The sequence below is a fragment of the Ammodytes marinus genome, assembly GCF_949987685.1.
Source record: "Ammodytes marinus genome assembly, chromosome: 8".
Classification (NCBI taxonomy): Eukaryota; Metazoa; Chordata; class Actinopteri; order Uranoscopiformes; family Ammodytidae; genus Ammodytes; species Ammodytes marinus.
Window position 1 is genome coordinate 19,425,062 of NC_137212.1, and position 12,120 is coordinate 19,437,181.

Consider the following 12,120-nt stretch of genomic DNA (forward strand, 5'->3'; position numbering starts at 1 on the left):
GAGGCCTTTTTTTACTCTGTCCTCCTTGTGTGTGGGAGCAAGCATCCACTTAAGGTCTAGGATCTGAACACAATTTGTTTTGTTGCCTTTGTCAGTGCACGATATTTCATCCTTCTATGACACTCATTTGTTCACTCCCAGTTGTTGATAAACCTACCGCAACAAACAAACCAATACTTATATTCATCCTACCACTGCCCCCCCCCCCCCCGCCCACTTGATCATCAGTTCTTGGGATCAAAGTTAGTTATACCCAAAGCATTAGTTGTGTTCTAGTTCCTATTCGACAATTTCAGTGTCTCCTTACTTGTACCACCCCTTCCTTCCAACTGATCCAGAAGCTGCGGAATTCGTCCCACGAGAGGATGCCCGGTGTGGAGGCGCTGACCAGGGGCTCGCCCATTTTGCCCAGGGAGATCCAGGAGCGAGCGTTTTGCCTGCCCCCCAGCACAATCTCCAGCATCTCCGCACTGTCATGGGGGCTGGCAGAGAGGGCAAAATGGGCATCGTTGTGGGTCTTCACCGCCACCTGGAACTGGTTCATCCTGGCCGGCTTTTTCACATACTGGTACTCGTACTTGTTCGGTGTGGAAATGTGGATTCTCTCTGCGAAAAAAAACAGAAATGTCAAATACACTCAGGCACTTAGATTGGACTGGGAGTGTGCTTGTTTGTAGCATTATGCAAAGATCAACTAGTTACATAGGATACGTCAGGGATAACTAGGATAAAAAAATAACATAATGGTCGGGTTTACAAACTGTTACTGACCATTGGGACAGAAGAAGACGCTGTAAGTGTATTCTCTGGGCAGGCCTTCTGGCTACAAGAGAGAGAGAGAGAGAGAGAGAGAGAGAGAGAGAGAGAGAGAGAGAGAGAGAGAGAGAGAGAGAGAGAGAGAGGAAGAGAGAAACCGCAAAGAAGAAAAGTAATAAATAAATAAACATATTTTTGAATAAATACGACACATACAGCAGAAATTTAGCAAAATATCTATCCTCTGTCTCTCACCTCCACCATGACAGTCCGGCGGACGTAGTCCAGGCCGATTGGGGTCCTTTTTTCGTCCACGTCGTTGCTTGTTTTGCCTGTGTAGAGTCCATCTGAACAGCAGCTTGGTTCACTGTAGGCAATAGCACGGGCTATCGGGACAGCAGAGAGCAGACTTAACTTCTCTGCTTTCAAGTATGTAACAGCTGCACACCCCTTTTTTTCTAACCCTTTTCGGTTGTCTAGATCTGTCTAAGACACAACCCAGCTACCCCAGTCTGCACAGCCACCTGCCCATTTCTCATCCTCCACTCCTCTGCCATCCTATTCGGCTGTGCTTTCCAATAAACTGGCTAAACCTCCCTCTGTCTTCTTATCTGGGTCTACCTCTGAACAATCCAACACAGTATATGTTATCAAATACAATAGTTATAGTTGGACTGGGAGTACTGAGGCGGATTTTAATGTTGGGCAATAATCTATTTCTCAGACTGGATGATAATTTATGTCCTTTTTTCATTGTTCTAAGTTAGTCGAAAATATCAAAGAAATTCCTGGAATGAAAAAAACGTTCTGCCTAGCTTTCCTTTAGAGTTGTGTGACACCAATTGTTTCTCATCATCATTAAAAAAGGACTTCTCGGAAGTACTCGCAGAATATGACTACTGGGCCATACGGCTTTGACCTTAGCCAATTTAAAGCTTGAGGACACAATCCCGTCTCTAATGTTATTGTGTTATAGTGAACATATGTAACGTAGGACAAACATGTCTGTAAGAGGACTCCCAGTTCTCTTGCTGGGGAGTACATTGGAAATGTGGCCCTGTGCCAGTGATGTCTCTTTGTGTGTGTGTACTGAGAGGGAAACACAAGGGGCCAGGGGACTAGGAGTGGGGCCATGGGGGGCCCATTGACCACCAGTGACCTGCAAACTCATCAACATGCCACTGAGTGTCAGAGCACAGTTCTGGTTGCCCCCCCACTGCTCCTCCTTTGTTCTCACATGTGCTCTGGAGGGGAGCGCTTGTAACTCCTATTGGGTGACCAGATCACACACACATCTTTTAAGTAAATATAAAATACCTTTTTTTGTTTTTAAAAAAATAGTTATACAACTTTTCACTCAACCTCCCATACTGACCAACAGTGACAACGCATGCATGGAGAAAACAAAAATTCTCAAGTATTGAAAACGGTAAGGAAAAGTGTTATCTAGCCAAATTACCGTACCTGAACTTGAAGTTTGCCTTGCAATTGTCATATCATTATGAGGAAGTGGCCTTGTCTTTTGTCTCTCAAGATAATGTTAAAAACCTACCACACTGCCTATAAGGTATTTCAAATGTCTCAAATACTAATAGACGATCACAAATCCTCATTAGTCTTGGAAAGTTATTTTTATCTTATCTTTTATCATTTTTTTCTTCTATATTACCTGTGATGTTTGAAGAGCCCAGTTCAGTGAAGGACAACACAATGGATGTAGGTGTAGCCTCTCCAGGAGCCACACACTTCTTCCTGGTAAGGTGGTGCTTTCCAGGGTGGCCGATAAACTTTATGCCCTTTGGAACTGAGATTTTAACATGGACCTGTGAGTAGAGGAGAGGAGAGGAGAGGAGAGGAGAGGAGAGGAGAGGAGAGGAGAGGAGAGGAGAGGAGAGGAGAGGAGAGGAGAGGAGAGGAGAGGAGAGGAAGAGACATATCAAGAGTCAACTGATCTCTTCTGACAGGCCACAATGACATCATTCCCGGCCAGCACGCCCCTCCCTCATATAGCGTGTTCTCCTCAAAGCTCCGAAAGCGAGGGAGAATTTTTAAAATCACATTGTGAATTTTCCATGCCGACTGACTCATGCTTCGCGAGCTCCCTGAAGGATTAAGTTCCACTCATCGTCCAATTTCTCGCGGAGCGCCCAGTAAAGCGGATGGGGATCTTTTAACTGTTCTTTATCCACACGCAACAAGTCGTAAATAACTGAGCAGAAAAAAATATATAGAAATCACATGTTGCCGGGTCGGACATGAAAGGAAAGGGCTACGCTGGTTTGCATATTCACCTAACATGACATCAGGGCAGCACACGCACAGGCCATTTAACAGGCTCATCTGCAAACATCATGAGGTCATCTATGTGGAGCGCAGGATGGACCCATTTAAGGCCAAGACAAGAGTTTAGAGGGCTATTCAAAGTGAGCACTAAGACATACTTCTGGGCTAATCTCATATCTCCACAAAACCTTCTTTCTTTGGCCATCAATGCCCTGGACCTTCCTACTTTTTTTATTTTATTTTTTTAAAGCCCTGTCTCATTTATCACATTCTGACCTCACACAGGTTCCGCTAAACGAATAAACAATAATAATGAATGTTTTGAGCTCATAGCCTTGTTGGTTTCCAGCACCTGCGAAAATGCTTTGTGTTCGCTTTGATCCAAAATCTTCACCTTAGTTCAAACACTTCTACATTTCCTCTAAAACTGAGGTTAGAGCATGTGGTACACTGTTCCCATTATTAAGCCCTTCAAGACACGTTGGTAATGTTGAGCTGTATAAAACAATTCACTTTACTTTCCAGACTGCCTGCGTTATCTACCCATGTCCTTACATTAGAAAAAAATAAACTTGATGAGACTTGACACTTGCTTGAGACAGCTCATTAGTCAGAGAGCATTGTGTCGCTGTTATCTATTTTTCAATTTTGGTTTGTCTATTTGTCTATTCTCCTTGTATTTGAGGAAACCCAACATGCTCTCAAACAACACATAAAACAGTCAGAGCAAGCGATGGAAAGATTTGACAAAGCAAAAAAATAAGAGATGATGTTGATACATCTCAACCCTCAACACAGTCTCAGGCGACTGAATATGAGTCGACCAACTAAACTAAAATCGGACTATAGACTACATGGCTGCAGCGTAACAAACTGCAATAATACAGGTATCCATCATCATCGCCTGCATTCAGATAACCTAAAACATTTGCACTGATTTTAAAACCATCTTTTGGAAAATGGCAGGGATGTGAAAATGCATTGAAGGTAATGGGCAAAAACATTAGCCTTTTTTAAGCTGTATCCCTGTTTTTTTACTATGATCCTTATCGCACATGTGCTGCCCTGTCGAAAATAAGTTAAGTTAGTAAGTTAAATGTATTACATATTAGCCAGTTGTACACACGGCACATTTGAAATGTGTCTTTTCGCATATCCCCACCCAAGTTTTCCACTTATGAGGGGGTCAGAGCGCAGGGTCAGCCATACTACAGCGCCCCTGGAGCAGTTCGGGGTTAAGTGACTTGCTACATACAGGACACAATAGTAGAGATGGTGGGCACCGTAGCCACCACTAATGTTACAAATAACACCCTCCTGTCCGGTGCCGGGGAAAGAACCAGCGAACTCATGGTTACTAGTCAGCCCGTCTTCCTCTAGGCCATCCTACCACCCAGAGCTTGTTCCATGTCTATCTGCCCTCTCATCCATGGTCTTACCTCTGCACAGGTGGTCAGGTAGTTGTAGACAGTGAGGGGAACTTTGGTCTGCTCCCCCCGGATCAAGCTGTAGGGCAAGGTGAAGTCCACGAAGAAGGGCTTGAAGGTCCGAAGCTCCACCCTCTTGGCTAAGCCCAGACCCTTTCCCTCTGACAGGCTGACAGCCTCAGTCACCCATGTGGTGATCGAATCCGGAACATCCAACCGGAGCTCAGCCTCTCCTGTTTCAGAGCTGGAAGTGACACATGTCCAGAACTTGAGAGGGCAAACTTAATTGGCAGTGAAGTAAAAAAGATTTTAAGTATCCTCTCGTGATTTTGTACAACACATGCAATTTAAAAAATGAGGGACGGACTACAAAGACGGGCTTGACAAAACACTGTAGATCACTTTTATGCTAGTAACACCTGTGTCAACACCAACACCTGCACCGATGTAACTGCTGCAAAACACTCCACAAAATGGATAGGTGTGAGGGACAGTCAGGTGTTGACCAGATCCCCGCTTCCTTTGAATGAAACGGGCTGAGATCATTATTGGCATGCTGATTTAATGTTGGTCTTGGCAAACTGTCACAGGACATAATAAACTTGAAAAAACGGCATGTACGCCCTTTCCCTTTTGATCAAAGTTGCCCAAAAAAAAATCCACTTTAATAGACTTTTAAAAAGGGGGAAATCAGAGCTTTTGGACTTGACAGGAAATTAGGCAGAGCCCAAAGTCCCATCCAAAGGAATCAAGCATATGGAAATCTATGGGGCAGTTCATTTATATTGGCTGGAAATGAATGGAGGGAGCTGTTGAGAAAGTGACAATCCGTTCCAAGATCGCCCAATTTAAATGAGGCACATTCGCACCCCAGAAGAGGGGGGAAAGGCTGGACGCCAACGGAGCGAGGGAACATCTCGCCTGCAGGCCTCAACTTTGCACCTTTTCTCTCCTTTCTCTTACCTGTCTTCTCACTACCATCTTTAATCCAGCATCCATTTTTTTACTTATTTCCCATCTTCTCTTACTCCTTTCTTCTTATGCTTACCTGCAATTCTGCTCGTCACAACTTATTTTCTCTCCCTGTTCTTACCTATTTCTCCTGTCTCCGTCGCTCTTTATGTTTTCTCCTCCTCTCTAGTTTTTTTGTTGGCCCCTAAATACTTTAGATTGTGATTAAATCCCGTGTAAGTATAGACAATCTGGTGCACCTGATTTTTCCAGCCGCAGGCATTTAAAACACAAAAACCCACAGACACACACACACGGAGAGAAAGAGAGAAACACACAGACACAGACACAGACACACAGACACACAGACACACACACACACACACACACACACACACACACACACACACACACACACACACACACACACACACACACACACACACACACACAGAAATATTTATATAAAGATTTAAATACCTGACATTGAAGCAGTGCCACACCCAAGTCTCTGGGAAAAATGTACGCCTACGCTTCTCTGCTCTGCAAGCAAAACACAAGCTGACATCAATAAAGTGCTTCAGCTGCTGACAATAAAACAACGCCATAATTGGTCAAATGTATTATTTCTGAATTCCACGCCGACATCCTTTACGAGTCACGTCATTTGTTTAAAGTTCATCACTAGAATGACAGGTATTCACATTTAGGAATGTAGATTTCAAGTTTGGACAAACCCCACAAAGCTAATTTCTTTTGTCATGTTTTCGCCTGCTTGTCCATTACTCTTTTTGGAGGCCATAGTTTACCCAAACATGACAAATACTGAGATGTGTGTAACTAGAATGCAATTCCTGGAAGCATTAACTAATAATTGCTATATTGTGGGTTAGCGGTTGAATTCATTGTTTTCAGAAAATTGCATCCTAATGAAACTGTGCGTGGTCCAGTCAGAGTACATCCTCATCAAACAACTTGTTTTCTGCCATCAGGGATTGAGGAGAGTGGAATAAGAGACAGGGTAATAAAAAGTGTGATTCATTAAAAAATTAATAAATACATATATACATACATGGACCTACAACACATAAAGGCTCGTTCATAAAGGCCATGGGTTTGATCTATTAAATAGCCATTTTCTTGGGCAAGATACAAAAATCCAAACCGGCTGACATTCTGTTGACTTTTAGTGACATATAGTTAACTTTGTTGGACATTTGTTTTCTTTGACTAACTTTTAGATCATTTATTTTTAGTTGTTAAGAGAATGTTTTCAAAAAGAGCCACACTCAAATAGAATAGAATCGCTGCAATGTTAGGTGTGAGGCATTATAACAGATCCTTTACCTGGTGGTGGGGCGAGAGTGCATGGCAGCCACTAAGGTGGAGGTGTGCGGCTGGAAGGCGGGAACGGCCTCGTCTGTATACATGCCTCCACTCTGCCGGTGGTTTAAACTCACCATATCTGTCATCACAACCAGCCCTGTTTCCTGAGTTAAACATACGGAGAAAATAAAAATAAAAACACACACACACACACTAAGATTACTATCTTGGATCAGTGTACCATCTCTGTGGGCTCTTTGGCAAAGCGTGCGTTCTCACTGTGAAAGCGAAGCGTGCGTCCTTGGTGATGTCCCAGTGCCATGGAAACACTGAGGACCGCCTGCGTCTCCTTGACGACAGCCCAGGCCACCAGAAGTGTCCGTCGTCTTTAGGGGCGCCGAAGGCATCCGAAACGTCAAAATCGGCAAGCTCTTTAAACACCTGCACAGAGGAAAAGGCATATATTTAAGCACAAAAACACAATCATACACAAAAATACATCATCTTGAAGACGTAATATACACAGTCCAGATTTTCTCTCTTCTTCTGTTTAAAAAGAAAGATTAAGCCATATTTCTTAACGATAGTGAAATATCATTAGGACAGACCTTTTCAGGACTGAGTTGGAAGTCTGGTTTTAGTAGATAAAGGCTTTTATCCACAGTGGCCACACACACACAGGAGCCTTTCTCTCCCCGGACGTGCAGGCTCACGGGGTCTCCTGGCATGGACTCATTCGCCGATAGAGAAATAGACACCTGCAAACCAACCAATACAATTCAACAGACGAATACTCTAACCATTAAAGAATAAGCATTTCTATGTACCAACGTGCATTTACTACAAAGTGGTATGAGTTCTTTTGACCACATTACTGTGCATAAAACTCCTCATAATTGAAAAGCTGGAACCAGCTTATTTTCATGATAAATATACATAAACAATAAATCAATTATTTAAGGATATATAACGCTTTGTATTGCTTATCTATTTTCTTTCAATGTAGTAATCATTTACAGTAACTAAAGTAAATGTTTCAGCACTAGTTGGCAGTGTTGCCTGAAAGTTTTTCAGTAGCAGTTTTCTGGAACGTACACAGCGGAAGAACATCAATCCTATAGTGGTAAACAGGGAGACGTGGTGGGAAACCCAGGGACGGAGTGGAAAACTACAGGCTTTGAAAGAGGGAGGGATGGTGAGAGTCGGCCATAAACTTTCACACATCAAAACTGTTTTTCAACTGCCCGCAGTCACAAATTAGCCTTGTTAATCGGTTCCGCTGCCCTCCTTTCACCACTCCGTAACCTGTCATCCTCCCCTGTCACGACCCCACTCATCTGCCTGCGGCCTGCATGGCCTCTGTCTAATCATGCTCTTACAACCCCCTCCTCCAGCACACACAAACTCGCACACACACACACACACACACACACACACACACACACACACACACACACACACACACACACACACACACACACAAAACACGCTCACGCACAAACACACACACACACACACACACACAAAACACGCTCACGCACAAACACACACACACACAAACACCCACCGACACATACACACACACAAACACCCACCAACACACACACAAAAAAAAATACAGAGTGTTGTAATGGCATACCAGGGAGCTGTAAATACTTCAGGGAGTTAACTCCACCTAATGCAGCCAGGAACTGGGGAGCTCTCCCAGGCCAACACAGCTGTTTGTTTACAGACGTTACACTGTGTACAGAGCTGGTGCATGGATACTTGAGCTCAGCTCCAAAATGTATACACATACAACGCCAGGTTTTAAAATTAATTATTACATAATAATTTACTATAACTATTTTTATAATAACTCATTCATACCCAACACTAATGTTTGGGCAAGGAACTTCATATGTTTGATATCTTGATGTTTGTTAATAGTGGGTATTTCAGATACAATGCTTTTCGCGCTCGATGGTGTTTGTGCCCTCAACGGAGCCTTCAAGGCAGCGCTGCCTGGAAGGCCCTACCCCGTAACCTTAACTCTAACCTTAACAAGCGCTGCCTTGAAGGCTGAGACACCGCTTTTCGCTTGATGAATTGGGGTTTCTGAAGAGTATTTTTGTCTAGTTTGTTTTTTCACAATGTTGTTGTGAATAATGCTGATAAAAATCATACATCAGCATAAAGCACAGCCTCTGTGAGCAGGAAAAACCAATGGGCAGGGGAAAGCGGCGCATAAAGTCTTGCACTGTTTCACAGCGTATATTTTTTTTTAAGATAAAAGCAAACCTGGTTCTCAAAGTCGGGCTGGATTGGGACCTGCAGGCTATCCGTAACGCCCTCGCCGTTTTCTCTGACGTAGTAGACCAGCAGACGGCTTAAGGGGGCCATGCTGTGGCTGACTGGGAAACGTAGATATGACACACAACTGTCCATTTCAGCCTGGGAGGAGGAGCCTGCAACACCGGGGCAAAAAGGTGGCCATTAATTAAACAATGTCTTGTCTCCGTCAAGACATTCTGGCATTTTGATGTTAAAGACAAACTGCAATTGAAGATGCTGCCTGGGATACTGTTTCATACTCTACGTGCAAAAGAACAGTCACAGGAGAAACACGGGGAATAGAAGGCCTGTGTGACGCTTTGATAAAGCGCTGGCCTGCATCTACCCTGAGTCTACAAAAAATTCTCTTCAGGCATTATTCTCAGACATTTCAAATTAGTAGCACATGGGGGTTTGAGGATAAAATAATAACATCAGAAAAAAGGACATCTTTACCTCTTTTCTTTTCCTATTAAAATCCCAGGAGGATAAGGATTACTTACCAGAGGCAGAAGGCGGCAGTTGGGTGGTGTGAATGTTCTTGTCGAAGGTGACTGTAGCCCTTTTCCCTCTGTGCGAGGCCGTCAGGTTGGCCGACTGTTGGCCTGACAGGATGATGTTCCCCCTGGACGTCACCTCGTAGTGTAGGGTGAAGTTACAGGGACAGGTGGATTTGAGAACAACCTCTGCTTCTTGGCCGACCTAAGCGCACGGAGAGATGCAAATACGCTGTTTTTACTTTCATGTTACCGGTGATACTGTGGCTTTACAATGTATTAGAATGTTAATTTTAGGGGGGGGGGGAATGAGTAACAAAAGGAGAATTGATCCCGAAACATAAACACATTTGAATGATGATGATCAATGTGATGAAATGATCAAATTTGCCTGGGAATTTTCTAACAGAGGGGGAGCGGGGGTGGGGTGGGGTGGGGGGGGGGACTTACCTTTAGTGGGGCGCTGGGGCTCTGTATCTGGATGTGACACCTGCTGGGAGAGTACCAGCTACTGATAGAAAGATAGCTGGGCAGATACTGGTCGCCTACTGTCTTGCCGTCAATGGACGTCACCTTGGTCTGTGTCAAACAAAAACGTTTGAAGGTTTTTCGTGGGGTTTATATAACCTACAAGAAAGACACTGCTGCTACAGCAACTGACCTCTAGCCAGACATACTGGGCAGCTGTAGGGATGGAGGGGATCTCAAATGTGGCCTGGCCGTCCTTGGAGATCAGTTCGCTGGTGTAGACATTGTCTTTGGGGGTCAGCTCTGCCTTAACCCGCACCCTCACCCCACTGGCTGGGCTCCCGTCAGGGTAGTTCACTTCAATCTGCAGGGAGGGGTTGAACCAACATTAAATGGTAAATGGACTCCACTTATATAGCTCTTTCCCTGGTTTTTCACAAACCCAAAGTAATATACATTTACTTTTGTACAAATTCACCCATTCACACACACATTCATACACCGATAGCAGCAGCTACCAGGCAGGGTGCAAGCTAACCATCGGGGTTCAGTGTCTTGCCCAGGGACACTTCGACATGTGGCGGGGAGACTTGGGGATCGAACCACTGACCCTGCAACCCAGTGGACGACCGCCCTACCTGCTTCGCCACAGCCGCCCATTAAGCATGAATGTTCTAAGAAAAGACAGCATGGTATACTGTATCTACCTCATTTATCTTTAGTACGGTATAAAGGAGACTGTACATTGTTGATTGCTCACAGTGTGGAGAGAAGCTACATGTTGCTGTCTCACCTTCCCTTTGTAAGGCAGACCAGGCTTGAACTGCTTGCGTGTATCCTTTGAGTACTTGATGTCGATGAGCTGTTTGTGGACGGGCGTGGAGTCGTCAAATGTTGTTTGCCTGCTTCCATCTATGCTGGTCACCGACGCCCAAACGCTCACGGTGCCCCTGAAGTGGTCGGCTACATCCAAGGGCATCATGTCCTTGACACAAAGGCTGAAGTTTGCAGAGCCTTTGATCTGAGAAGAGCAGGAGAGGAGTGATCCGGCAATTGTGCATGTGTGCCAAACATAATTCTAGTGCCTGCCTTTGGACTACTACGCATAATAATAATCAAGTGCAATTTATGTATCTTAATGATAGTATTTTTCAAGGCTTGGGAAAAATTCAGCACCAACTTACAATTAAATACAACATAAACAACAATCTTATTTCAATGCCGGGCCTTGAATTGACTCCTAAAAATCATAAACAGGAGCATCAAGGCAGAGTATGAATAAACTGACCTCCATGTTTTTAATCACAGGGTGGCCCATCTCATGTCGGTAGTAGCCCACTCCATTCACCGTCATATTCACTGTTAGCTTCCCCGCCACTGGTTTCCCAAAGGTATACCTGCGTGCAACATTGACAGGTGATTAGAACTCAACATCGACAAGGCAGCTGAGGTCAGTGACTCAAGAAAAAATGAGAAACCATGATAAGCGTACCAAAACAGCTACAGGTGCCACCACACTATGGATGGTGAGCCAAACAAAAAGACGATGGAGGACTTTTGTTTGATCTAGTCATTGCTCTGCTGAATTGTGGGTGACTTACCTGGCCCGGACAGTGGCTTGCTCGCATGAGTTCAGATCACGAATGTAGCGTGGCGGATCGATTACCAACTCAAACTTGGGCATCACTGTGAGGGAGGGGACAGTACATTACTTAAGTTACACATTCTACGTCTTAGTGTGTGTTTGTTTTTAGTTCTATTATAGACTCTTGATAAGCAATGCTATTAAATGCTGCGCGCCCTTGTACGAGCCTCACCATATTTCTGCACTTCAAACGACTTGTTATAGGTGTGGCCCTGAACCTCCACAAAGATAAACCACTCTCCAAACACAGGCTGGTCAGACAGAGGGAAACTCATGTTCACAACCCCTATAGGACAAAGAAATCCTGTTAACACCTTCAATGCCTGTGTGATTGACCATGATTAAACCACATATGCACCATCATATACACCCCTGATATGACATTTACATAGCAGCTCAGAGATCATTGTCCATTTAAATGAATAGACAGTCCTTAAATGTTCAGGATGATGTG

General features: G+C 44.2%; 1 protein-coding gene across 1 annotated transcript in view; it reads right to left on the reverse strand.

The window, feature by feature from the left end:
* cpamd8 (C3 and PZP like alpha-2-macroglobulin domain containing 8) overlaps positions 1-12,120 on the reverse strand; it is a 46,525-nt gene that overhangs the window by 27,901 nt on the left and 6,504 nt on the right. The window contains exons 8-24 of the mRNA XM_080032602.1: positions 11,839-11,952; positions 11,623-11,707; positions 11,310-11,418; positions 10,815-11,042; positions 10,215-10,385; positions 10,004-10,132; positions 9,560-9,758; positions 9,024-9,190; positions 7,352-7,501; positions 7,023-7,184; positions 6,765-6,907; positions 5,898-5,960; positions 4,479-4,710; positions 2,426-2,579; positions 1,012-1,142; positions 772-823; positions 308-606 (exon numbers count right to left, since the gene is read on the reverse strand). Coding sequence (XP_079888728.1) covers positions 308-606; positions 772-823; positions 1,012-1,142; positions 2,426-2,579; positions 4,479-4,710; positions 5,898-5,960; positions 6,765-6,907; positions 7,023-7,184; positions 7,352-7,501; positions 9,024-9,190; positions 9,560-9,758; positions 10,004-10,132; positions 10,215-10,385; positions 10,815-11,042; positions 11,310-11,418; positions 11,623-11,707; positions 11,839-11,952 — 2,588 coding nt within the window. The remainder of the gene's footprint in view (positions 1-307; positions 607-771; positions 824-1,011; positions 1,143-2,425; positions 2,580-4,478; positions 4,711-5,897; positions 5,961-6,764; positions 6,908-7,022; positions 7,185-7,351; positions 7,502-9,023; positions 9,191-9,559; positions 9,759-10,003; positions 10,133-10,214; positions 10,386-10,814; positions 11,043-11,309; positions 11,419-11,622; positions 11,708-11,838; positions 11,953-12,120) is intronic.